Genomic DNA, 26273 nt, shown 5'->3' with positions numbered 1-26273 from the left:
TATTAATCGAATCCGAGTCCGAGTGTTAGTTAGTTATTCGAGAGTTAGTCCAAGAGATTAGCGTAAATACAAAGCAAACAAATTTTTCATCTTTTTTTTTATAGAATAGGTAGGCGGACTACTAGAGTAGGTAATTACATACAAGTATTAGGTAATTACAGGCACAAAGGCCATAACATCTTAGTTCACAATGTTAGTGGCGCTTTGGCGAAGTAAGGAACGGTTAATTTTTCTTACAGCGCCAATGTCTATGGATGGTGGTGAGGTGACAACTTCATTCCTATTTAATATAAAAAAAAAAATAGACAAATTACCCGCAAGGTCTTTAAATGTAATATAATATTTTATTGATATATTTTATTTTTCTATCGATACAATGACTAACTAACAACACTAAGAAGTTTATCGGCCCCGCTCTCGCACCGGTTATCGGCGCCAGAGCATGTTAAACTGTACTATTTGAAATAAGCTTTATTGCGTTACAACAGAGCTTGTTATTCATTGAAGAATATAAGGATATATTCTATACCACTACAATACAATAAGAACTTAAACGAATAGAGTTAAGGTTCATTTTCGAATGTAACAATTTGTATTGTGAGTAATTATGTTTGGGACATTTTGTACAAAAAAATATACGAATGTGAACCTTTTTATCAACGACATAAAATCGACGAGTTTCTTTGTTTATCACCAACAACAAAGGGACATATAAATCTTCAAAATATCATTTCGTTTCTGAGCAGATTAAATTATGGTCAAATGTAGTTGATTACCGTATCTGAAAATGAGACAATTTTTATGACATTTTTTTATTCAATACTTTATTCAATGTTTTGTTTGTTTTTTTTTTATAGATAATTTGAAACGAGAAAATGGACACGGGATTTCTTATTACGTATAATATATTTTATTATACCTATATCCCCACGATAAGTACCATCGATCACACCCTGGCATGTATGCTCGTTCGCCTACCTATTATATGTATATAAGCAAATCGCATGGAATATGAATATCTAAGGTTTGTTTATCTTTGCTCCTTCTTTGATTGTAAGACGATATTATGTAGACGGATTCTTTTTTAGAACTTTCATGAAGGAAAAATACAACAAAGTCCACAATTTTTTTTTTATTATCGATATAATTTTTTACAGCTTTGCTTATAAACATTGCTTAGCGGCTGTTTGATCAAACATTTATCTCTTTCTGCCATTATTCATATAACATGAATGACAAAGATACAGCATCGCTTAACTAATCAGTCGCTTAGTAACGTTTATAAATATGGGCTTGAGTGAGTAATGTACTTCGTTTATTTATGTTTCTCATAGATTTAACTTTTGATTGATAACGTTAAAAATATATAAGCATTTTTTTATTTCAATAAAGATTACAAATTAGTGAACTTAAGATTGCTCTGTACACAAAGAAACGACATACACATCGTCACGTTTGGACTCTACTACCACTTACCATCAGGTGGAGTAGAGTCATTTGCCCTCCCGGCGAATATAAAAAAAAAAATTAAAGTTCATTATTCCACATTTCCTTCATAATTTCTTATTATTTTTTTTACTAAAAATAATTCTTTTTTAAAACATCAAATGTTTAAACGTCATTTCTATTTTTTTTTAATTATCACATATAAACTATAGCCGAAACACAAATGCCAGTATGAAGGCAAACTTAGCAAACACTAAAGAGATATTACAATTATTTATTTACATATATACGAAATTTTATTGATTACATGTTTAAGGCTATTTGAAGAGAAATCAATGTACATTCGTTTTAATCTCAACATGAATGTACAAACAGGTACGCGAGTAGATTATAATTTATAACTTATTATAAATATTATTGAAAAATGACTGACTGTATTATATTTAAATAAAAAATATTTTTAAAATATTTTCATTATTGTTTAAATATCACTTAAATTTCTGGTTTTGTCCAGTTTTATGCATGCAAAAGACAGCCCGGCCAAAAATATTTTTAAGTGCTTAGGCGTTTTGGATCTCTACGTCCGGGCTTATATACTAAAAACTGTAAATTAATCAACAAAAAAAAAAAAACAAAAAAGAAATAACTTTACATAGATTTTATTTTGAATAAATTAGATCATACTTTATTAACAGTATTATATATAATTCGACTTTTTAAATAAAACCACTTTCAATATTTTTATTTATTTTAATACAAGTGTGACAAGTTCTTTTTTATCGTCTCCGATAGCGTTACCAAACACACTGATTCTTTTGTTTTTTTTACTGAGATAACAAATAAAATAATTAAATAGCACGTGACATCGTATATAGAGTAAAATTGTAATAGGACCTTTTCGAATGGAGCACCGCGTGACGTCTATTAATGATATCGAGATTTTTTTTTGCTTTCATTAATGATACGACTGTCTTTCAGTGGCTTATGCAATTAGTATATTCAAACCTCTATTATAAGTTCCCAACCTCCTTCCCCCCAATTCAGCGTAAGACTTGTGTTAGGAGTGGGGATAATAGTAGCCCAAGGGGATCGAACTAGTGACATTTTACACCGCTATCATTGCGCTATTGATGCTTGTAGTTGAATTGTCTTTTAATTGTTTAAATTTCGAATCATTGCAAAGGCATAAATATTTTGGCCAGTGAATCTTAGCAATAAAAGCGGTTATTTTTATTTTAACATAATCACTATCTATTATAGTTTTATTTTTCTGCATTAGACATAATTTTTTTCAATAGTCTATTTATGCGTTGCTTATGCTTTCTCTGGCTTTTTCGCTTTAACTATCAGTGTTTGTATAACGTCAACCGTGAGTCCTTTCGTTTCTGGTAAATATAGAAAACTGACAACGCCTGAAAATAAGCTGAATAATCCAAATATATAGAACACTGGCCCTAAGCCAATCGCTGCGTTTAGAGGATTGAATATGAAGAGTATTATGAAATTGCAAATCCACGCCCATTGGACGGTTAGCATCGTCATGATTCCTTTAACCTGGAAACAATAAAAATGGTCAATATTTAAAAGATGCGTAAAATAGGTACAATATCCTCAAATTTGTTACTATCGTTAAATAATTTGATGCTATTGATGATTTAATAATCTCTATGAGGATGGGAACCGTAGAGCATACCTCGATAAATAAATAAACGATAGCAAATCAGATACGCTGCTTTTTAGATAAACTTTGCCTTTATATTATTATATATTAAGCATCCAGTAGGAATCTTCAAAAATGATGAAAAAATATGGTGTTGAAATTATGAATGTGACCAATTCTATAAAAGCTTTTTTCTTTATTTAAAGAAAGAAAAAAAAAAATATTTGAAAAATTGTGCTTTCTTCAAAAAATTAAAAGTACCAGGAAATTATGACAACAAAAGAGTACTAACCTCAGGCAAGAACAATTCAGCAATAATTACATATGGCACAGTACCGGCTCCAATTGTAGTCGTTATACAGTATGCGTATAATAAAACCCCTGTTAACCAATAAGGACCCCATTGTAAATGTATTTGTGCTCCTAGCGCCATACAACAGAGACTTGATGCTATTGATGAATAAATAGATACTGGCTGAAAGAAGAAGTAACAATTAACTTAACTTTTGTGACTAAAAATTGAGAACATGCAGTATTATTGACTTCGTAGAGCATTCTAGTAACATAAAGTACGCCTATGGAAACCAGTATCTAATAAAAAGACCAGGATATCACAACGGAAATGTCTTACTTGGCAGCGTGTGCAAATGCCATATGAAAGAATGAAATATACCTTGTGGATGTACAGAACAAAAATTATAGAACGTAGTCATCAAGAGCCGTGGTTGGATGACGTAAATTCTAAATTCTTAACCGAAGATTCCGAGTTCAACCCGGACGTTCAACTTCTCAAAAACGATTGAAGTATTTGGCTTTGTACTTACATGAAACTATTCGACTATTATTAAGGTTCAACTAGTAATACTGTAAATAAGGGTTCCCAAAGTTTTCAAGGCCTTAAAGAGGGCTTGTATAATGAGTTTTAAGCTTAAGCATATAATAAGTTATTGGTCTAGATGCAACTTGCCATATTCAGAATTTGTATAAGCTATCATAGTCACAGTAATATATGTATGTAATAACTACATTAAATGTTTTTAAATTTGTACGCTAGAAATTTAAAACATTTGCTTACAATACAAAAACCATTTTAATTTAAATAAACAGGATGCGATTATAGGATATAGTCTTTAATCTAAATTAAAAGAGGTTTTCATAAGAATTTTTGTTTTTAAATTTAAATACGGGACAAAATTCAAATATGGAATAATGTCTCTTACCCTTCGTCCTAGATAGTCCAGCAAATATGCAGAAACAAAACCAGAGATTGTGTTTACCAATGCGAACAAAATACTCGCCAAATTAGCTGACATACTTGGTAAGGCCTCTTCGAAAACTGGTTCTGAATAAACTTGAACCACAACGAGACCCTGGAAGATGGTCGTGAAGTATGTCATAAGAACCAGAGCCAAAGCACGACGCGTCGATTGAGATTTTTCTGTAAATAAGACATAAAATTTAGCAAATTTATAATTACTAATATTCTAAATTAGCTGTGGCAGAAATGGGCTCTTCGGCCCATTTCTGCTAATTTTCAGCTAATTTTATAGACTAGATTCTCTTACTCACAATTCAGCGGGATATCATTTTTGATGACTGTAGCTAAAGATCGCGCAAGTTAGTCAAACCGTTCAACGAAAAACGAAGAACAATTGCTAAAAAACTTTGACGTAATAGTACTTACGCAATTATACATTAGATTACTATAAACGACTATTTTAATTTTATATATTATAAAAATAACTGTACACAGTTTCCTTAATAAATAAGTTTTTGTATCCATAAACGACTACAATATTTATTAAAAATATGATCTAGGTGTTGCTTCTGTTCTCCAATTTCGAAGTGGGTTTGAACACCTGATCCAGCTTCATTCGTCACATCTCTCAAAGGTCGCAAAGGTCAAATCATTGTCACTCATAACTTTAAAAACTTATTAACTGATCAATTTAGTATGTGGCAGTGGAACTCGTAATATGAGGTAACTCATAACAAGTGTCCAAGTCCTTCAGAATATTTTAATCATATCAGATATTACGATAGGTTTTTATAACTGTTTAAAGTTAAGTAAAAAAAATGTTAGTAAATAAATAAATTAAATTAATATTATTAAATGAAATTAAATTTCACCTCGTGTTAGAACAATCTTCACAAACCTTTGGCATCCATGTAGGATAAAAAATTAAAAATAAATAAATTCGAGATTAATTTGTCCGCATTATATTGCATTGTAATTATCTGTTTCAATGACACTTACTTAAAAATTGAACGACGGACAGTTTCTTCTTAGCCTGCGATTCAGGATTTAAATTTTCTTCTTCCGGCGTCACGTCTATAAAAAAAACAACATTACTAAGCTAAGACAATTCAAATAACACCATATCATTAGTTTTAAAAGTCGCGTCTTTCTGAAACTTTAATTTGTTAATATTTTGATTTTATTTGAATAGGAAGAACGCTACGTTCAACGAAAAACGAACGAACACTTTATGAAATATTAACCATCCCTTACATCGCCAATGCGCCACCATCCTTGATAATCAAAATGTTATGTTCTTTGTGCCTGTAGTTACACCTTCACAATCACCCTTCCAGCCGGAATACAACAATTTTAAGTTTTACTGCTTGGTGGTGGAATAAGTGATATGTGAGTGGTACCTATTCACACGGGCTTGCACGAAGCACTACCAACAAGTTTAAGTGGCTATCCTCTTTGCGACACACTGCAGACATAACGTATTATTTCGGCTGCCTATTTTTTATATCTTTGGCTTTAATTTTTATTCACCGTATCTGATGTTATGATAAAGGAATCTGTGTCAAAAATAGGGTATTAAATTCTGTCAAGGTAGCATGTGCAAGCGATCCCATGCTCCTCGTTATGATGGAAAGGGTACCGTTGGTTTTTTAGGGGTATTCCGATGTTCAGGGTGCACTTGCCTTGGACACAGGCGAGCCCCACATTACTCTACGCTACTGTTCCCGTGGGGAAAACGCGTAATGCATTTTTTCAGCGTTAAAAAAGGCTTTTAAATTTACTAAAGTACACTTTTTATGTTTTACAAAAACTTTGTATCCGTGCGGATACATCATATATGAGTATCATGAAAATCTCATGTCAAAGGAACATTAGCAGTAAGACTATATAATACATAAAAGGATATAGGATAGCACGTTTGAAGCGGCGATACACTAGTAAATTATGTTCTGTGATAGACACTAAATACTGTTATAAAAGAAATAGATAGATACATATTGTTAAGCAAACATTTCTTGTGAAAACTTATTCATGCCGTCAACTCTAATCCTATTTAATAAAATGAAAACAAGTAAAATAATACAATTAAAAATGTTTACAACTTTACTTTGACACGTAAATTTATTGCCTGTGATAATATTTACTGATTGTGAGCATAAGTTTAGTTTGTATGGAATTTTCAGAAAACTATTTTTTTTACCTTAAGGAAAAAACTGTCCGAAAAAAGTCTTTGTCCAGGTGACTTGTTTTTTTTTATAGAATAGGTAGGCGGATGAGCATATGGGCGACCAGATGGTAAGTGGTCACCAACGCCCATAGACATTGGCATTGTAAGAAATGTTAACCATCGCTTACATCACCAATGCGCCACCAACCTTGGGAACTAAGATGTTATGTCCCTTGTGCCTCTAATTACACTGGCTCACTCACCCTTCAAACCGGAACACAACAATACCAGGTACTGCTGTTTTGCGGTTGCATATCTGATGAGTGGGTGGTACTTTCCCAGACGAGCTTGCACAAAGCCCTACCACCAATAATGCATAGGTGATTTTTATGAATTATGATGTTTTCTCCGATAGGATTCGCTTTAAATACGTAACTTCTTTACGTACCTAGGATTATCATTAGCATTAATTCATTGTCAACTAATCAATTAGAATTATTGCTAGGAAATAAAATCTCTTCATATTTATCATCTTATCTTTAAATCTTGTTTGTACTTATTACGTTCTTGTTTCATTACCATAAAACGTCATTCAACTACATTATAACAAATATATTATTATATTATACGAAATGAATTCTTTTTATAATAGATATAATTTTACGATGGAATTTCATTTCTTTATACAACGTTACTATGATGGTAAATAATTGTAAAGTTAAGAATGATTTTTTAGAGAAAGATTGCTAGTATTCCAAATAGTTTTTTATAGTTTTTAATATTAAATATAGTTTCCGTTTAAATCTAATATTGTCGATAGTGGAGCTCTACCTATATGGGAGGTAGTAATGTCCTGCCACTGAGAGAATATTTATTTGGTCTACTACCAAAAAATATCAAGAGACCGAGAGACTACCCATCCGCACATTGTATATTATAGTTAACAAGTGTGTGCGCAAATACATATGCATTCTCTATTACTTCAGTCTGACAATGTGTTGGGACAGCAAATCAGACACGACGGGAAATAGTTCAGGCGCAGAACCAAAGTCTGTACGTCCGAAGCACAAGACACTGGAACTGTCAGACTTCAGGTATATAGTTTTATAGATATAGATTTTTGGACAAAAAAAAACCAATAACATTTCTTGACTCGACCCGGGATTTGAAGACCAACGAACATAAATAGAAATATAATATAAAATACATACATTTTGAAATGTTTATATTATTTTCGGCATAAATTATGTACTGCGTGAAATTATTGATATAAAAAAAAATTAAAAAAACTTCTTACTATCAATGTTTGGGTTGAGCGTTCTTCTTATTAAGTCCATTTCCTGCATCACTACCTTCGAGTTAGGACTTGTTGATCTGTAAAATGCTATTGATTTTGCTGCTTCCTGGAAGCAACGATAATATTAAAATTATAAAGTAATTAAAACTTATAATATTAACATATTTCCTTATGACTTTTAAATATATTAAAGTTGTTTTATATTGAATAGCATTCAGATACTTGATATTAAATTAAATCAAATATTGTAGATCAAATTAAGGTTTTTTTTTTATGTAAGAGGGGGCAAGCGGGCAGGAGGATCACCTGATGGGAAGTGGCTACTACCGCCCATGGACCCCTGCAACACTTGAGGTCTTAAAGGTGCATTGCCGGCCTTTTACTATCTATCAAAACTATTAATAAGACCTACCTCATCTAGACCTTTCTTCATTAGATAAGTAGGAGACTCCTTCAGGATCATGATTAATACTACAACCAAAACTGATATCACTAAGCACACGTAGTTCATTATCTGGTAGCTCAGATACCCTCCCAAGATATAAGACACCATTAAACCAATCCCATAGAATATAATTGCTCCAGATGTCATAGTTCCCCTGATTGTTTCTTGGCAGAATTCGCTGATGAAATTAGGCGCTATCATGAACATGCATCCACCCAATCCTGAAATGCTGATGGATGCTAAAATAACCTCGACTCTTGGAATTGTTGATACTAAAGCCCAAGCAATCTAAAAAAAACAAATGATCTAGAAAACATCAAAATCGTATCGATGGTAACATTGAATTTAATGTGACGTAATGACGATTGGAAGGACTTTGTAAGTGCCCATTCGAATGAAATATATTTTGAATTTTGTCATTTAAGTTACTTTATATAGTATTATTTTGGTAAAACTTACTGGTTGTGGCAAAGCGAATAAAATACATGAATATTTTCTCCCTAATGCGTCTATCAGGAATCCAGAGAGAGGAGTGCTGATCAACGCTGCAATCGAAGATAAGCTGCCAAATAGTGCCAGTTCCGTTTCACTCATTGGTCGGTTTAGAGTTGTGTTTGTTGATGAGAACAATTTGATTGTTGATGACGGCCAAGCGAACATGAGACCAATGTTGAACGTGAGGAAACATACTGAAACAAGTGTTATTATTAAATTTTGTAGTAATTATAAAATTCGATTATCATACTTATATTATACAGACAAAAGTTACGCAAAAACTACGAGTTTTGTGGATTTATACTATCATTTTGCTTATTACATATTACTGTGACGCCACGACGGTTAACCTACCTCAACGGGCCTACATTCCTAGGGGTTAAATTCTACCCCCAGTGACACTAATGGCGAAGGGAGAAGGTGCGCATATAGTAGTATTATGCGCAGTTTCATGATGATCGGTAGAGTAGTTAAGAAGTGAAAGCGTGACAAACAAACAAACACAATCACTTCACGTTTATAATATTAGTTAAGATTAGGATTACGCTGCTTTCAAAACAGCTCCACAGGTTTCATCATTTATTGTCTATTATCTTCCCTGGCATACACAAAATCGATAATTAAAAGCGAAATGTCCTAAATTACAATACCTATTAGAGTGCAATACGCTTGGCGAAATATGGTCATTTTTTTATCCTATCAGTCTAGATTCTCTCCTGTCTAAATGAATACTAATTTCACTCCTCGTGTATCAAACAACACGATCTGATTACCAGGCAAACATAAATAAGAGCTAGATTAAAATTAATAACTCGGATTATTTATATTATTTCTACGTAAGTATTTTAATTATTTAATTTAATATATCATCTTGATAAACATAAGATTAAATTTTTAGAATAACGTAATTTTCTGGTTGTATTTTTAATTACGGTTGAATATGCTTGTTCAAATTGACGTGCACTGTTGACTAATCGTGATTAGTATGGAATTTTGGTTTTATTTAAATGTTATATTGGAGTCGGTGACAGTAATTGACATCTCAAATGGCAGTTTTTTTAAATGATTTTTATAGTTAGATAGATAGATAGATATTGATAGAGACGGTTGGCCTTTCACGCCGAAGGTTGTGGGTTTGATTCCCACCCAGGACAGACATTTGTGTGCATGAACATGTCTGTTTGTCCTAAGTCTGGTTGTAATTATCTATATAAGTATGTATTTACAAAAGAAAAGTAGTATATTTAGTATATCAGTTGTCCGGTTTCCATAGCACAAGCTTTGTACAAGCTTAATTTGGGATCAGATGACCGTGTGTAAAAAATGTCCCAGGATATTATTATTATTATATTATAGTTGACGAATCTTGGGTATGTTGTGCTCCTGATTCGGTCACGATAGCCAATCTTAAGAGAGACGAGCCATTGCACAGGACTTGTTATAGTTGTGTATTTTAAAGTTAATAAAGTTATTCGTAAATGTATATGTGATATATAAGTATATATAAATTCACCATCTAAGTCTTATTTATGTTTGCCTGGTAATAGGATCGTGTTGTTTGATGCATTTTCGTATATCCACAATAAAAGCTTGTTACCTCATAATGATTGAATGCTGAACCGATCATAATAAACACAGAGTTAACCAGCGGCCTAGCATAAGCGTTTGGCTATTGACAAGAAATTTAAATTCAAGCTATAATTCTGTATAACTTAATTTCTTACAATATTCAATAAATATTTCATTATGAAAGAGCATATAATTTTTTTAAGTAAAGCTAACGTATACATATTGTGTACTCTTATCGCGATGGTGATTTAATTAAACAAATACAATCAAAATTAAATTAAATATTTACATACATTACACAGGATTTCCTTATGTTTCAGTTACCGGCTACTCCTGCAGATCACTCCTTCCAAACACTTCATACCAATAAATGCCCTTATAAAACGTATGATTATTAATTTTACTAATTTATTAACTTCTTCTTAATTATTTATAAAACTATTTATTATTTATAAATCAATTACGACATATTTGGATAGTTTAAAAGTTATATAAATGATATTGTGACGTCACTCTTAATAAGTTATAAAGGTAGATAACGTTAAAAACGGACGTTCTTGCTAAATTAGAATAGACTGAATTCCTGCTAGCCTTGCTGCTGCTGCTAGCTTCTGGTAATTTCACTATAGTTTCGCGATTTCACTAAATCCATTTTCAAACTGGTGAGGACTAAGGTATAAGGAAAAATTAAATAATTATGATTTTCAATAATTTATTGACAAGATCGCTTGAACCGTTCCTGTATGACGTCCACAGTTAAGCCCTTTGTCTCCGGCAAGTAGAAGTGGCAGATGATCCCAGATAAAATGGAGCACGCAGAAAACATATAGAAGACAGGACCGAGGCCTAAAAATTATATAAATAATTCAGTTAAAACCCTACAATCTGCTGGGTCGTTTAATATTTTCTACCACTCTTCATTAAGTATCTTAAGTTAGTAAGTTAGTGAGCGAAACTAGAATCCTTTAAAAATATCAGTGTTTTCCTTAGTTTGTTGTGAGTTCTTTCTCTTGGTCATATCAATTCTTATAATATAAATAAATCTAATTGAAATTATTTTAATATTTTAATTAATTGACATCATATTTTAAATTTTATTCTGAAGCAACATTCATCAAGGAGAATCCCCCATTGGTAGATGAAAATTACAAAAAAAAGTAGTATAAGGAAAACTGGTCGTTTGCCTTTCTGTTTACAATGTATGTGGATAAAAAAGATATTTTTTTTATAGAATAGGAACGTGGATGAGCATATGGGGCACCTGATGGTAAGTGGCATTGTAAAAATGTCAACCATCGCTTATAGTATATATAGCATAGATAAAAGGATTGATCACAAACCTAAGCTATTTACAAGAGGATTGAAGATGAAAAGCACAATGAAGTTACAAACGAACGCCCATTCTGTCGCCAGCATTGATGTCAAACTCTTTATCTGAAAATAATAATTCTCTAATTTAGTTTCAACTGTTAGATGTGCTACAAGTACATAATATCATATATTATATAGTTAGGAGACTCCTTGATCTCTACAATGTCGTTGATTAGTAAAAATAAAAGACGCACGCTAATTTTAAGCAACCATTTTGTTAGTGGACAAAGGTAAAATAATTAGGTAATTAATTATTGACGCGACTTGTAATTTGGATATTCAAGAGTAATTGAGTGAGTCATTTATATCAATGTCTATGATTTAGTTTTCTATTTTCAAAAAGACAAATTCGAGGTTTTTTGTAAAATCATTTTATATATTATATTAAAACTAAAGTTAGTTAGTTAAAAATGCCGAGATGGCCCAGTGGTAAGAACGCGTGAATCTTAACCGATGATCGTGGGTTCAAGCCCGGGCAAGCACCACTGAATTTTCATGTGCTTAATTTGTGATTATAATTCATCTCGTGCTTTACGGTGAAGGAAAACATCGTGAGGAAACCTGCAAGTGTCTAATTTCACTGAAATTCAGCCACATGTGTATTCCACCAACCCGCATTGGAGCAGCGTGGTGGAATAAACTCCAAATCTTCTCCTCAAAATGAGGAGAGGAGGCCTTTAGCCCAGCAGTGGGACATTCACAGGCTGTTTCGGTTCGGGTTCGGTTCGGAAAGTTACTCCATAAAAGGGATCGAACTCAGTATAAGCAAAGTGAAATCATATAATGATACCATGGAGGAAGAGCATTTTTGAAATTGTTTTTTTTTTTAAATGTAAGTATGTTTACCTCAGGCATGAAAACTTCAGCAACAATGACGTATGGTACAGTCCCAGCACCGAGTGTGTATGTAACGCAGTAGAGATAGATCAATACAGCTGTCAGCCAATGCGGACCCCAGTTGAATTGAATCTGTGACCCCAAGATCAAACAGCAGATGCCCGTCGCCACGGATGCGTCTATCATTAGTCGCTGTAAATATAATTTAGGCAAATTAAAACCTGATAACGTTTTCTGCTTAGAAAAAGTTCGAAACTCTTTTCATATTGCTTAATAGCTCTGACCCTAATTTTTGACGAATATACCAAACAAAGGTTTTCGATTAACATAAATTAATACACGATAAAGTTTCTTTCATCATAAGGATGAAGGTGTATTATAAATAGCTTTTTTCTCAAAGATTTAGTTCGGTTAAGATCCTAGTTGTTAAACATTAATTTATTCTGGTATTAACTAAGTTAAAAACATTGACCTTGGTTTATCCATAATTAGAATATTAACGTCGCATTCAATTTAAGTAAAACCCTATCAAATGTTCATTATATAATGCACAGAGTGAATATTATAAATACAAGTAGATATATAAATTTAAAAGTAAATAATAATAATAAACAAAAAAAAAAAAAATTTAACTACACAGGCTACCAATGTGCTTAAATACCTTAGTATATAGATAGGTAAAGTGTATTTACAATCGATAATTTAATAATTGCAGTAACTCACTCTTCTACCAATCAAATCAACGAAGTATGCAGCGAGGAAACCAGCAACAACACACACCAAAGCTAGCAAAACACTGGACAACGTGGATGACATGGTCGGCAAGGCTTCTTCGAACAGTGGCCCGGCGAACACTTGAACCACAATAAGACCTTGAAATATCGCAGACGTGTAGAGCATGATGCAGACTGATAACGCTCTTTGTGTTGACTTCGACTTTTCTAAAACAATAACAAAAAATATGATTATTACCTGATCCGTATTCACGACTTATATATGTGAAATGTGGAGGCTATTCTGTATGAATAAAACTCAAAGACCGTAAATCTGAAATGACAAAAGTTTTGTAATAAAAATACATACTCATATACTGCCATTTAGACATTTTTGTTGGAGACGTATCTTCTATATTTAATTTCTTTTCCTCGGCTGGCGTATCTGCAAATCACGTTAAACTATTATGTTCAAGATTATTATAGTGTATGAAAGGTTATATAATATTTATATTTTCAACGGACCATCAACTTCAGGTTTCAGTATCCTTTTAATTTGTTCCAATTCATCCCGCACTCCCTGAGAGTTTATCTTCGCGTTTCTATAGAAAGCAATCGATTTCACTGCTTCCTACGAAATGTAAAAACTATATAATTAATCAAAATAATCTAATAATTCTATATTCAAATATATTCAAATCTACAAAATAATTGTTAAATACTTTATTTATGATAGCTACCAGAAAAACGTTACAAAATATTTTAATGAGAATTTAGTATAAAGATATACATATAGACATTTCTTCTAGCACATCCAAGAAGGAAAAAAGGTTATCTATGTCAATTTAGTACTTTATTGTCTAACATTAAGCCTTTATATAATTTGATTATAATTCATCTCGCGCTTTACGGTGAAGGAAACATCGTGAGAAAACCTGTATGTGTCTAATTTCACTGAAATTCTGCCACACGTGTATTCCATTTTTTTTTTTGTATAGATTACGAAGGCGGACGAGCATATGGGCCACCTGATGGTAAGTGGTCACCAAACGCCCTTAGACATTGGCATTGTAAGAAATGTCAACCATCGCTTACATAACCAATGCGCCACCAACCTTGGGAACTAAGATTTTATGTCCCTTGTGCCTGTAATTACACTGGCTCACTCATCCTTCAAACCGGAACACAACAATAACAAGTACTGCTGTTTTGCGGTAGAATATCTGATGAGTGGGTGGTACCTACCCAGACGAGCTTGCACAAAGCTCTACCACCAGTAAAATATGCGGGCTGCATTGGAGCAGCGTGGTGGAATAAGCTCCAAACTTCTCCTCAAAAAGAGGAGAGGAGGCCTTTAGCCCAGCAATGGGATATTCACAGGCTGTTACTGATATAATTTTGAATTTGGAAGGTGTTTGTACCTATATCATAAATTATTCACTTTTATTAACAATCTTGAAATTTAAATCACAATCTTTGTTACAAATTTACGTATTAATTGAGAGCTGCTTTCATAAGAATATGTAGGTTTTAATACATTTAACTTCATATTATATGTTTATTTATTTTGTTTAGTTATATATTATTTCAATACCTAACCGTTTATTTCAAATTTCCCTCCTTCGATTGATCTGTAATGACAACAATTGTTAAATAGATATGTATAACCTTTTTTTAACGCTGAAAAAACGCATTACGCGTTTTCCCCACGGGAAGAGGATATGTGGGGCTCGCCGGTGTCCAAGACGCCGAGTGCGCCCCGAACATTGGAATACGCACTAAACAACCAGCGGTATCCTTTCCGTCTTAACGAGGAGCGCCACGGGATCGCTTGCGCATGCTTTTTTTTTTCGCTGGAAAAACGCGTTTACGCGTTTCCCCCACATGAAGTGGGGGGGTATGTGGGACTCGCCGGCGCCGAGTATGTGCCGGAATACCCACTAAAAAACCAGCGGTACCCGCACCACCTTTTCGAGGGGCGTCACGGGATCGCTTGCGCATACTACCGTGACGCCCCGACGGTTAGCCCGTCTCTGCAGGCCTCCAAATCCTAGGGGGTTCTCAGGGTACAAAGACCCCCTAACCCCGGCAACACTTAGGGCGGGAGGAGAAGATGCGCATAGCGCCGACGCCTTCTCCCCGGTCTTCTTCGGCGAAGCGAGTCTACTAGGGTAGGGCTGACTCGAACAACCTCCGCCGACCCTGGACGGACGCCGCTTGACCTCGTTTCCACCCGGAACCGGTGCACTTCCGCAAGCACCTCTGCCTGGAGTTCCCAGGGCGGATCGCTCGCGAGAAATGTCGCTGCCGTCCATGACACCGTACGGCACCCACGTATCGCTCTCACCGCTATAACTCTTTGCGGCCTTCGCAGAAGAGCTCTGTTACGAGCGGTGAGAGCATCCACCCAAATGGGTGCACCGTACAACGTCATGGACCGTACCACGCCAGCGTATAAACGCCGACATGGTGTTTCCGGCCCTCCTACATTCGATAGGAGGCGGCCCAGAGCAGCAGCAGCGCTTATGAGCTTCGGGCGGAGTTGGACAAAATGCTGCCTGAAGCTCCATCTTCCGTCAAGGATCAGGCCCAGATACCTCATCTGGGCTTGCACCTTAATCACCGTCCCCTGGACGGTGATAGACGCCCCTCGAGGGGGACCCCGACGTGGACCGTGGAATAGGAGGGCCTCTGTTTTTGTGACAGACATCCTCAAGCTCAGCATCCCAATCCGGTCCATCGTGAGCGATACTCCGACCTCGGCCAGGCGGGCCGCCTCCTGAAAGGTCTACCCCGTCGCCGTGCGCATGCTACCGTAACAGACTTATATAGTCTATTCCAGCCACAAGAGGAGTAACCCCAAATAAAGAACTTGGACACCCATATCATTGGTCACCGATATCAATTGACACAAAGTCATTGGTCGAGATCTTGAATAATATTCACTATGCATCCGCGAAAAAATGGCGCTTTCGATGTCCGTGAAGTTATAGCTTAACTTCGAAAGTTAAATAAATGTAGTTATATCTAGTTAAGTGGAATAGTGTTGTATTATAAATAAAGGTAAATTAATCAAGAACTGTTTATAGTGCGTCATACAGCAGAACAATTGGAAAATCGCATGCAATTTGTAAATCTACGGTTTGTATACTTTCATTCCTTCTATTTGTAACTTGTGCATATTTTTATCTAAACTATATTTTGTTTATATATTATAATGTTTAAATTGTTAATATACAGATTATCATGATAATGATTTATCTTCAGAAGTATAACGTTTTTTGTATTATTTCTTGTACATATGAATGTATTTTGTGGTGGATTATAATTTGGGATTATAATAATAAGGTTTTAAGGTTCAAGAGTGTTGTCAGTTTATTAAAATCCATTAAATAGTCTGACGGCTTAAATAAAAATTATTTATTACTTTTAACCGTTTTTTTAACTATTACTGCATATGTGTTAATGTTTCCTGCCCATAGCGCGACATTAAGCGCGTCTTAGTAATTTTTTTAAAATTTAAATCGAACATTGTTGTTTTTAACAATGATGTGAATATTTTCACTCGCGATTTACAAATAACGTAAAAATGCGTAGATACCTTTTCTCGTCCGATCTTCATTAAAAACAACGGTGACTCCTTCATCGTACTGATCAGGACAAATCCCAGCACCGTCAAGGACAGACCAATATAGTTCATAATTCTGTACTCAAGCAGTCCCCCCATGAGATATGATACCAACATACCAATTCCGTAGAATATTATAGAACCGGATGTCATCGAACCTCGTATAGATTCTTGGCAGAATTCGCTGACGTATATTTGTACAACGAGAAACATACAGCTGCTGAAGCCGAAAATGAACATCGCAAACAAGATTGCTTCGACCTTGGTGCAGATTGTAATGATGATCCAGCTTGCCTGTTGATTGAGAAAATAAATAATCTATTGATACAATAACAACGTTTATCCAATGAATACTTGCACTGGCTACCATACTTTAAATATATTCATTATTAGTGTGGACAGTTCCTTATCTCGTAATCATAAATATTTTACATTATGAACTTAAAACAAGAAATTTAACTCGACAAAACGAAATTACTAAATAAATAATAAATTACATTTGTAAATTTAGAATTCCCATTGCACAAATAATGTTTGATAAGTAACCACTAATGCTCTTGTAGTATTATAAAGCTACGGTTTATTTTTTATTATTTTTTTTTCAATTTAAACTGGTAATAGGTACCTGGCAAGCAAATGAGCCTCGACATTGACACTATAAGAAATATTAAACATCCCTTACATCATCAATGTGCAACCTTGGGAACTAATGGTCTTACTTATAGACTAGTAATGCCGTGTTTTTTTACGAATTGGAAATTAATAATGACAGAAAGAGAGAAATCAATGGCTCAATTAATCAGCCCCTAAGCAACGTTTATAAATAAGGCCGTAACATATTGTCCCTTTTGCGTGTAGTGACAATGGCTCACTCACCCTTTACAGCTTAAACAACACACAACAATACTAAGTTTTGGTATTGTATGGCGAGAGAGAGAGAGATGAATATGTGTTGAGTGAGTAGTACATACCCAGAGGGCATTGCACAGAGCTAATACTAAGTATATAGTCAATTTCACTTTTGAACTGTTGAAGACAAACATAACGTGATAAGTTATATGAGCAGTTATACTGTCTCACTTATCTATACCGCAAAAAAACGAAACATTAAATATTATTGACTAAAATACATACCTTGCAGAAACTAACATAAAAAAAATCTAAACTAACCAATTGCGCCATATAAAATAGTAGACACGACTTCTTCCTCCCCAAGGTATCCAAGATACATCCGGAAAATGGTATGATGACAATCCCACTTATAGATGACAAGCTTCCAAGAAGTGATACTTCTGTCTCCGTCATCACTCGGTCGAGCGTTGTATTGACTGAAGAGAAGAGGAGAAGCGTCGAAGACGGCCAGGTGAACAAAATTCCCATTGTGAGACAGACATAGCTGACTGGAAGAAACGAGGTAGTTTTAAAAGTAGTAAATAATCTTATGGAATGTATATATAGGGATATTCTGTAAGAACACACTCAAAACTCACCGCAAAAATCGGGCGTGAAATGTCAGTGATATGCGACATTGACCATAATAATTATAACATTTCAAGAATACACGTATCAAAATAGTATATCACCATAAGTCAATTGTCAACATTTCAGGAGGAATGAAGTGTGTTCTTACAGAATTGCAGTGCAGTTATATTCGAGGCATTTAGTAATCAAAGAATGAATCAAAGAAAGTAGTCAAAAATGTTTTTTTTTAAATCAGGCTGGTACATCCTCATGTTCGCACGTTTAAGCATACAAACTCTTAAGCCTTATTATATAAATATAGATAGATTAATACACTATGGTAAAGTGTTTATAGCGTAAATGTATTGTTTATATCAAACCGGCCCAAACCAGTTTAGTCTAACTCTAACCTCTCCTATATTTTTCGCTAATATTAAAATGTGAAAGAACCTACCTATGTTGTTTGAATGTTGATTCTTCTATCACTGTCATAGCTTATGTTATAAAATATTGACACATGATATTATCTTTATTGACAATAATAGCAGGTGTATTTTATAGCGATTCTTAGTAAGTTTTAAACTTCTCATTTTTATAACATAGCAATGCGGACGGTCCAATGGGCCAGCTTATGGTAAGTAACCACAAGTCCATAGACTTTGGCGATGTAAGAAATATTAACCAATCCTTAGATCACCAATGCGACACCGACTTTGGGAACTAAGACGTTATGTCCCTTGTGCCTGTAGTTACGCTGGCTCACTCTACCTTCAAACTGGAGCACAACGAAAGATATTGCTTTTTGGCAGTAGAATATCTGATAAGTGGGTGGAACCTTAACAGATAGACTTGAACCTTGTTCAAGTCTGTCTGTCCTTCTGCGCAGAATATTGTACTGTTAGGAATGTCTTCCGACGGGGCGTGGCCTAGCGTGGCGGCGCGACTTGATCACGTGATGATCATCGTGGTGGGGAATGGCCCTGCCGAGCTCGTCGGCCGGCCAGGCTGGCTTTAGACACTTCCGCTTGGAACATCGGTGGTGGCGGATATCTCATAAATAATATTTCAATTGCTCAGTTTTGGTTCCTTTGTTCTATTTGTACGTGTAAATTGTACGTGTCGGTCTACGTTTACCTTATTGTCGTACCTCATAGTTGTTTTGATTTCTCTTTTTAAAAACCCATTTCTATCTTGAATTCTAATAATACTATAACTGTAAGAGCTACTATAACTCATTTCGTGTTCGTCAATCATATTACATAGATAATTAAATACAAGTGAATTATTATGTATCCCGCAAATTATTATCTATTATGGAACGAATGGTGAAATGTCAGGATGTTAAAACCTATACTGACTACTTACATCTTAGTACCTATACTAATAATATAATGTCTAGTTTAGTACGTTTATGTAATATAAAAAATATTAACTTCAAAGATCAAAAATCAAAATTGTTTGCGCAATATTCTTCTAAAAGTTATTTTATTTCCAACAAGTTATCTCCCGCGTAAGAGTTAAAGGGTCAGGTAAGGGAGGTGTTAGGTATCCTAGGTAGCTTTTATGTACATTTGACAACATTTATGTAAAATATCATAACGATCGCTTGAGTATTGAAGACATGAAAGCTTAACTAACAAACTCACTTTGACATTTATTACGTGTCAGAATATTTTGTATAATATTATAAGCAGAATAGGTCAAACTTTCCGAACGTCATACGTCAAGCTGTCAGATTGGTTTTAAAAATGAATACACTTTTGGCACTGCCTCCCGCGCGAACGGTCAGGCGTATCACTGATATAACTTTTGTAATAATCATTTATAAACCAGATTTAAAAAAGTATTAAGTCAATAGTTCTTATATTTTTTCAATAAATGTATTAAAATTCATTTTGTTTTGTTTATAATACATAAACACGTAGGTATATAAATTATATTCGATACTCACTGATACCAGTAGAGAGAACTTGGTTAATGATAGACATTGTAAAAAAAATACAAAAAACTATATTAAAAAAAAAATAAAAAAAAAATTATAATAATTGAATCTGCAATTATTCGCGCACTCGAAACTAAGAAATATAATAAACTGTTAAATACGAGAGAAGTCTAATCACTTGACATTTACTAAATAAATAATAATGTAATTAATGAGGATTAAATTGACATAAAGTATATGTTACACGTATCAACATAATAAAGCTACACTTCTTATGATTACACGTGTACGAAAATCTTTAGCTGAACGTTCATGAGTTATGATTATTCGAGTTAATTTGATATTTTACAGTGTTTAGAAGATGTGAAGCGACGGTTCTAAGTTCAAATCCAGGCAAGCACCTCTGAATTATCGAGTGCTTAATTTATGTTTATAATTCAGGCGGCTCGGCGGTCAAGGCAAACATCGTGAGGAAACCTGCCTAAGGTGGATGCAAATCTGCTACGTGTATTCACCAACCCGCGGTGGTAGAGTAAGCTCCAAAACTTCTCCTTAAGAAGTAGAGGAGGCCTAATCCCGGCTTCACCGGCGACTAGTGTACCGAAATACCCACTGACCGCCATGACAAGGGTGTTAATTGGTGAAGATCTTATATACCTAGTCCGCTCTCGAATAGCCCGAGTATCTTGTAAAAAATCACCCGTAGACAACTGTGAAAATAACAGCTGTGAATGAGGTACTACTAGTGGTAGGGCTTTGTGCAAGCTCGTCTGGGTAGGTACCACCCACTCATCAGATATTCTACCGCAAAACAGCAGTACTTGATATTGTTGTGTTTCGGTTTGAAGGATGAGTGAGCCAGTGTAATTACAGGCACAAGGAACATAAAATCTTAGTTCCCAAGGTTGGTGGCGCATTGGTGATGTAAGCGATGGTTAACATTTCTTACAATGCCAATGTCTATGGGCGTCGGTGACCACTTACCATCAGGTGGTCCATGTGCTAGTCCGCCTTCCTATTTAAAAAAAATAACGTAGTTTACTAAATAATAAATTTTATTCAACTAAGTAAATAAAGGTAGATTATCGCAATGCACGTACATTTGACGAACACCCCGTATTCAGGTGGTAAGGTTGATGTGTGGTGTTGATATGAAAAGTGTAGTGGTAGAAATGTGACGGTGGCACCACGTTGAATAATTCTTCAGAACACAACACAACAACCAAAATTACTCATAGGAAGATTCTAGGCCGCCTTTAGTGCTTTGCTTACGTAGTACTTAACAGTACATGAAAAGCTATATTATTATTATACAAGCATCTGGACATCTAGTCATTTTAAATAAATGATTATAAGATGTACTTTTAAATATCTATAAAGTTGTAAAATCGCCTCGCTAATGCAATGGATTGTAAGACTTATTTCATCTCTCGTCTCAATGTAGTATTAATTAAGTACTTAGATCTCATAACAAGCTCAACTGTTTCCTAGCTATCATTTCTAATGTAATACATTTAGGATTCCGTATCGATTGGTATAAACTAAGTCCTAAGTTTAAACGGTGAGTGAATTCAAATTTAGAAATCCGCTAAATGCTGAACGCTCATTGGTCGACTATTGCGTTATCGACTGCCATCGGCCAATTACAATTCAGATTAAACTAAAATTAGTTATTTTGAACATCGTTTTAAAAACAAGAGTTAAGACTTGATGATTTTAATGTCTGTATGTCTTTGTATCTACCCATAATAGAATACACATATATTGCTATCTCAATTATTATTTAAAATTTGTTCAAGAAAGAAATATGAAATGAAATATATTTACAAAACATAACCTCCAAATAATCGTTTTTTTAATGTTATGTAACGTTGGAGAATGTTGCATAACATTTGTTGTCTAACTTTTTTAAAAGATTGTAACAAAAGTTATAAAACTTTATGTACTGCGAGCACCTGTATGTATTAGGAAGCAGCGAGCCGCCATCTTGAAAAACGCTTTATTGCAAATATGTTATAATTTGTAGTACCTATATTATTCTTTATGTAACTTTTACTTTAAGCTTTTTTTCTATATTTTTGATTATTTTCGTGATTTAGACGTTTGAACGTGTATTTCCAACTATAAATATCGATCAGTATAGAGTAAGACTGTTAAATTTATTTTCAATTAAATTTATATACATGTTCCTTGTCTACATCAACCACAATAAATAATTATTCATGCCTATTTCATTCATTCATCATTCACTTGAAATTTCTTTTTATTTTAAAGTATAGATAAGGCGGACAGATGGGCCTCTCAATGGTAAGTGATCACCACGGCCCATAAGAAATATTAACCATTCCTTAAGTCGCTAAAACACCACCAACCACACTAAGGTGAACATCCCTTGTGCCTGTAGTTACACGGTTTCATGACAAAACTATATATATGTGATGTGTTTGATACTGTACGGAACATTCTGTTCGCGATCCTCCCGTACTTTACTATTTATAACAGTAACACGCAGTTCAGCAACACCTGATAGTAAAGATAAAGAAACGCTGTGACACTTTTTGTGTGATACGTTAGACATAATAAATGATGATCATGAAAATTTTACAATGTATTTTTATATACAACTCAAAAACAACTGTGTATACTTTTGTGTATACTTTAATTGATTTAAATATCGTTCAAAATTGAGAGATGCTGTTCAATACTTGCCGAGATGGCCCGGTGGTATGAATGCGTGAATCTTAACCGATGATCGTGGGTTCAAACCCGGGCAAGCACCGCTGAATTTTCATGTGCTTAATTTTTGATTATAATTCATCTCGTGCTTTACGGTGAAGGAAAACATCGTGAGGAAACCTGCGTATGTCTAATTTCACTGAAATTCTGCCACATGTGAATTCTACCAACCCGCATTGGAGCAGCGTGGTGGAATAAGCTCCAAACCTTCTCCTCAAAAAGAGGAGAGGAGGCCTTTAGCCCAGCAGTGGGAAATTCACAGGCTGTTACGGTTACGGTTACGGTTCAATACTTACCTGCAAATTACAAATTAAATTACCTTTGTAATTTTAATATATTCTTTTTATTATTTATACTTTAAAATGCTCATTATAATATATTGGTGGTTAATGGTGCGATGGCGCAGTAGCCGGCGCAGAGAATTCTCATGTTCCATTCGCATGTTTACTTGGTGGTTGTTTTTTGCGCAAGCCCGTCTGGCTAGGTATAATATACTTAGTATTGTTGTGTTCAGGATTGAAAGATGAGTGAGCCAGTGTAATTGCAGGCGGATTAGCGATGTAAGGGATGGTTAATATATATTATATGTAGACCCGCTTCTTTAGTAGTAGTCTCTAATTTGTCTATCAATAAGTGAGTGTAATGCTTATATATTAAATAAAGTGATATATATTTATGATTTACATAATTATTTATTATATTACAAAACCAATGACTTTTTAGATGATTGCACACCTTGGGAATGAGACGATCGCTACCAGGCCATTTCATATAAAATAAATACATATTATTTTATATGACTTATAATTGTAAAATATGAAATAAATAAAAACCCGCCGAGTTTTTTTCACCGGTTCTTCTTATAGATGTTTATTATTTATATATGGTGTTTATTTCCGTACCAGTGGCAGATTTATGACAGCCAATAAGCAAGTGTAACGCTTCTATAATAAATAAACATGCAAACTAGCAAATGATAAGTGGTCACCACAGCCCATGGACATTGGCATTGAAAGAAATGTCAACCATCGCTTACATCACCAATACGCCACCAAACTTAGGAACTAAGATGTCATGTCTCTTGTGTGTAATACCCAGACGAGCTTGCACAAAGCCCTACCAGTACCAGTTTACATTAAATTGTTCAGTTTTATCCTTATTATAATTTCATTAGAAAAGAATGGAAATACTACACCTAATATAGTATATAAGGAGGCGTTACGATAATTTCGCAAATTCATTTTTCCTGAATTACTAGAATAATAAATATGAGTGTGATATTATGAATACGAAATGTTGTAAATATTTGTTACTTCTTCATGCTTTATCACATGATCACAACTATAAAATTGAATAAAATTGAAGTATCTGTCTGTGATTTTAAAATAACTGTCTCTTAAAGTTAATACGGCTATTTGGAACTCGCAATCAAACAAAAACAATACTCATAACTTCTTTATATCACAGCTAAAATATGACATAATTAACATAAATTGGCCTTTTTATCCCTTTTAACTGTATAGTCGATTATAACGCGGGAGAATCCGCGTGTCAAGCGCTAGTATCTACTAAGATAGATCATTGTCAGGCGTAGTCGGAACGGGCCGCTAGTTTAGTTTTTTTTTTATAAAAAAAAAACGTTGCCACTATTAGCATAAATCAATCCTCATATTGTTACATGCGTTGCGAACTTTGAAAGATAATGAATTTTGTTAGGCATTTCGCAAGTTAATAATTACCGTATTTATATTATTTCTAAAAATAATGGAAACTTTTAATCTGATCATGACATCTTCATCTTAAATTGCGTTAGATAAGATAAGTTAATCCGATTCGTATCGTGCGTGTAACGATGATAACTGACTTCATAAATGTCGGATGATTTTTATACCTAGCAATAATTATATTACTAATCCATAGACAGAGAAAATAATAGACGCAATGACGATTTCCTTCTCACTTACACAAGAAAGAGAACAAAATTTTGTTACAAATGGTTTAGACAGAGATAGAATTATCAAATCTTTTGTCCCTTATCGCGTAACCAGTTTTGGTGTTTGTTTCGCTACTTAAGTAGCGAAACAAACTTGACAGTTGGTGCGTTCATTGTGTTTTGTTTAATTTTAGCTTACTTTTATGTTAGAAAACGATTCTAATCCAGCGAAAAGCCCGAAAAACAATCCTTATATAATATCTAAGGTTATACAATGGTGCAGTGTAGTATTATTTCATGTTAAAGTGATAGCAAGAAGAAAATTGCCGGCGTGTGTTTTTACGAGTAAGTACGACGATTTTGTCCCTAAATATAATTTTTCAGTGATGTTTATTTATGCCATAGCATGACGGAACCTTATATTGTATTAAAATCCTGAAGATAATAGGATTTTCCAGTTTTTATCATTCATAACCTATAATTATTTAACATGTAGGTGCTGCCAGCGTCAGCAAAAAAAAAAAAAATATCCCTATTTTCGATAAAAAATATCGACTCGTCGACAATGTAAACAAATAAATATGGAGTCCAATAATAACCTTAAGTGCTTCGTTACATGTTAATATGTTATTTTAATTTATTCGTTCTCCTTTTTATAATTTCCTAACAAGACAACAACAACAACAACAAGAAGGTAACAAGAGGTTAACATAGAAATCTATGTGACAACCATTCTTTAGTAATAATTTAATTGAATGTTTTAGATTTCAACTTCTGAGGAGAATTCTAATTCAGAACCATATAAAGATGCTGAAGTACTATTGATAATGGAAACAAAAACAAACAATGCAACAGTTTTTTGGATGTAGTTGAAAAAAAAATATATTAATTAAAAAAAAGTATAATAAATATTAAAAAGTAAAATTCAATAAACTTATTTTGTTTTAATGAAATTCTGAAAATTATTTATATACCAAAACAGGGAATGCAGTTACTATGGCAACATTATACGCGCACATGAAGAAACTATCTCTGTCTCAATCGCGGTTTCACGGCACCTTGGTCTATTTGTTTCTCTGTCTCCGTACAATCGTTCAGTGACATTTGACATTTCTCGATACTACACTAGCGCCTCTAACGGCGAATTTAAGCGCGATCCTTCATTGCGCCATAGAGCACTTAAGAAAATAAACTTACTCCCAAGTGACGTCATCCTCGTTCTATTTTTTTTTCTTTTGTATTATTTTTTCAATATGGCTTTAGAAATTATCTTTATAAAGAAAATAAAATTAACACTAGTGTCAAGTGTAATTTA

At 34.0% G+C, this 26273-nt stretch overlaps 2 protein-coding genes across 3 annotated transcripts; both read right to left on the bottom strand.

Annotated features, from left to right (window-relative positions):
- Positions 1–2180: 2180 nt before the first annotated feature.
- On the bottom strand, positions 2181–9483 carry LOC126777214 (facilitated trehalose transporter Tret1-like). 2 transcript variants are annotated; one of them, XM_050500195.1, is made up of 8 exons: positions 9419–9483; positions 8733–8962; positions 8241–8561; positions 7829–7934; positions 5364–5438; positions 4327–4544; positions 3399–3581; positions 2181–3000 (listed from the first exon to the last, which is right to left on the bottom strand). In XM_050500195.1, exons 1-8 carry the CDS (start codon positions 9453–9455, stop codon positions 2761–2763), a joined length of 1410 nt encoding a protein of 469 aa, XP_050356152.1. In that variant the 5' UTR covers positions 9456–9483; the 3' UTR covers positions 2181–2760. The 2 variants fall into 2 exon arrangements, with proteins under 2 accessions (XP_050356152.1, XP_050356154.1); XM_050500197.1 differs by lacking the exon at positions 9419–9483 and adding an exon at positions 9123–9185.
- Positions 9484–11038: 1555 nt separating this feature from the next.
- Positions 11039–20431, bottom strand: LOC126777216 (facilitated trehalose transporter Tret1-like). Its single transcript, XM_050500199.1, has 9 exons — positions 20299–20431; positions 18057–18286; positions 16860–17180; positions 13784–13889; positions 13629–13703; positions 13269–13486; positions 12555–12737; positions 11678–11771; positions 11039–11183 (listed from the first exon to the last, which is right to left on the bottom strand). The coding sequence occupies exons 1-9, from the start codon at positions 20333–20335 to the stop codon at positions 11050–11052; spliced, it is 1398 nt and encodes a 465-aa protein (XP_050356156.1). The 5' UTR covers positions 20336–20431; the 3' UTR covers positions 11039–11049.
- Positions 20432–26273: the final 5842 nt, after the last annotated feature.

The sequence above is a fragment of the Nymphalis io genome, chromosome 22, assembly GCF_905147045.1.
Source record: "Nymphalis io chromosome 22, ilAglIoxx1.1, whole genome shotgun sequence".
Lineage (NCBI taxonomy): Eukaryota > Metazoa > Arthropoda > Insecta > Lepidoptera > Nymphalidae > Nymphalis > Nymphalis io.
This window is presented reverse-complemented; position numbering and strand designations above follow the sequence as displayed.

Bases quoted from the DNA above. Each gene is read 5' to 3' on its own strand.
- LOC126777214 (XM_050500195.1), bottom strand. From the start codon at position 9,455: ATGACCATATTTCGCCAAGCGTATTGCACTCTAATAG. The intron at 8,963-9,418 runs GTATTGTAATTT...CACTTGTTTCAG, and splicing joins AGCGTATTGCACTCTAATAG to TATGTTTCCTCACGTTCAAC. The intron at 7,935-8,240 runs GTAGGTCTTATT...CGTTGCTTCCAG, and splicing joins TGAAGAAAGGTCTAGATGAG to GAAGCAGCAAAATCAATAGC.
- LOC126777216 (XM_050500199.1), bottom strand. From the start codon at position 20,335: ATGTCTATCATTAACCAAGTTCTCTCTACTGGTATCA. The intron at 17,181-18,056 runs GTTAGTTTAGAT...CTCAATCAACAG, and splicing joins TATTTTATATGGCGCAATTG to GCAAGCTGGATCATCATTAC. The intron at 12,738-13,268 runs GTGAGTTACTGC...TTATATTTACAG, and splicing joins TTGATTTGATTGGTAGAAGA to CGACTAATGATAGACGCATC.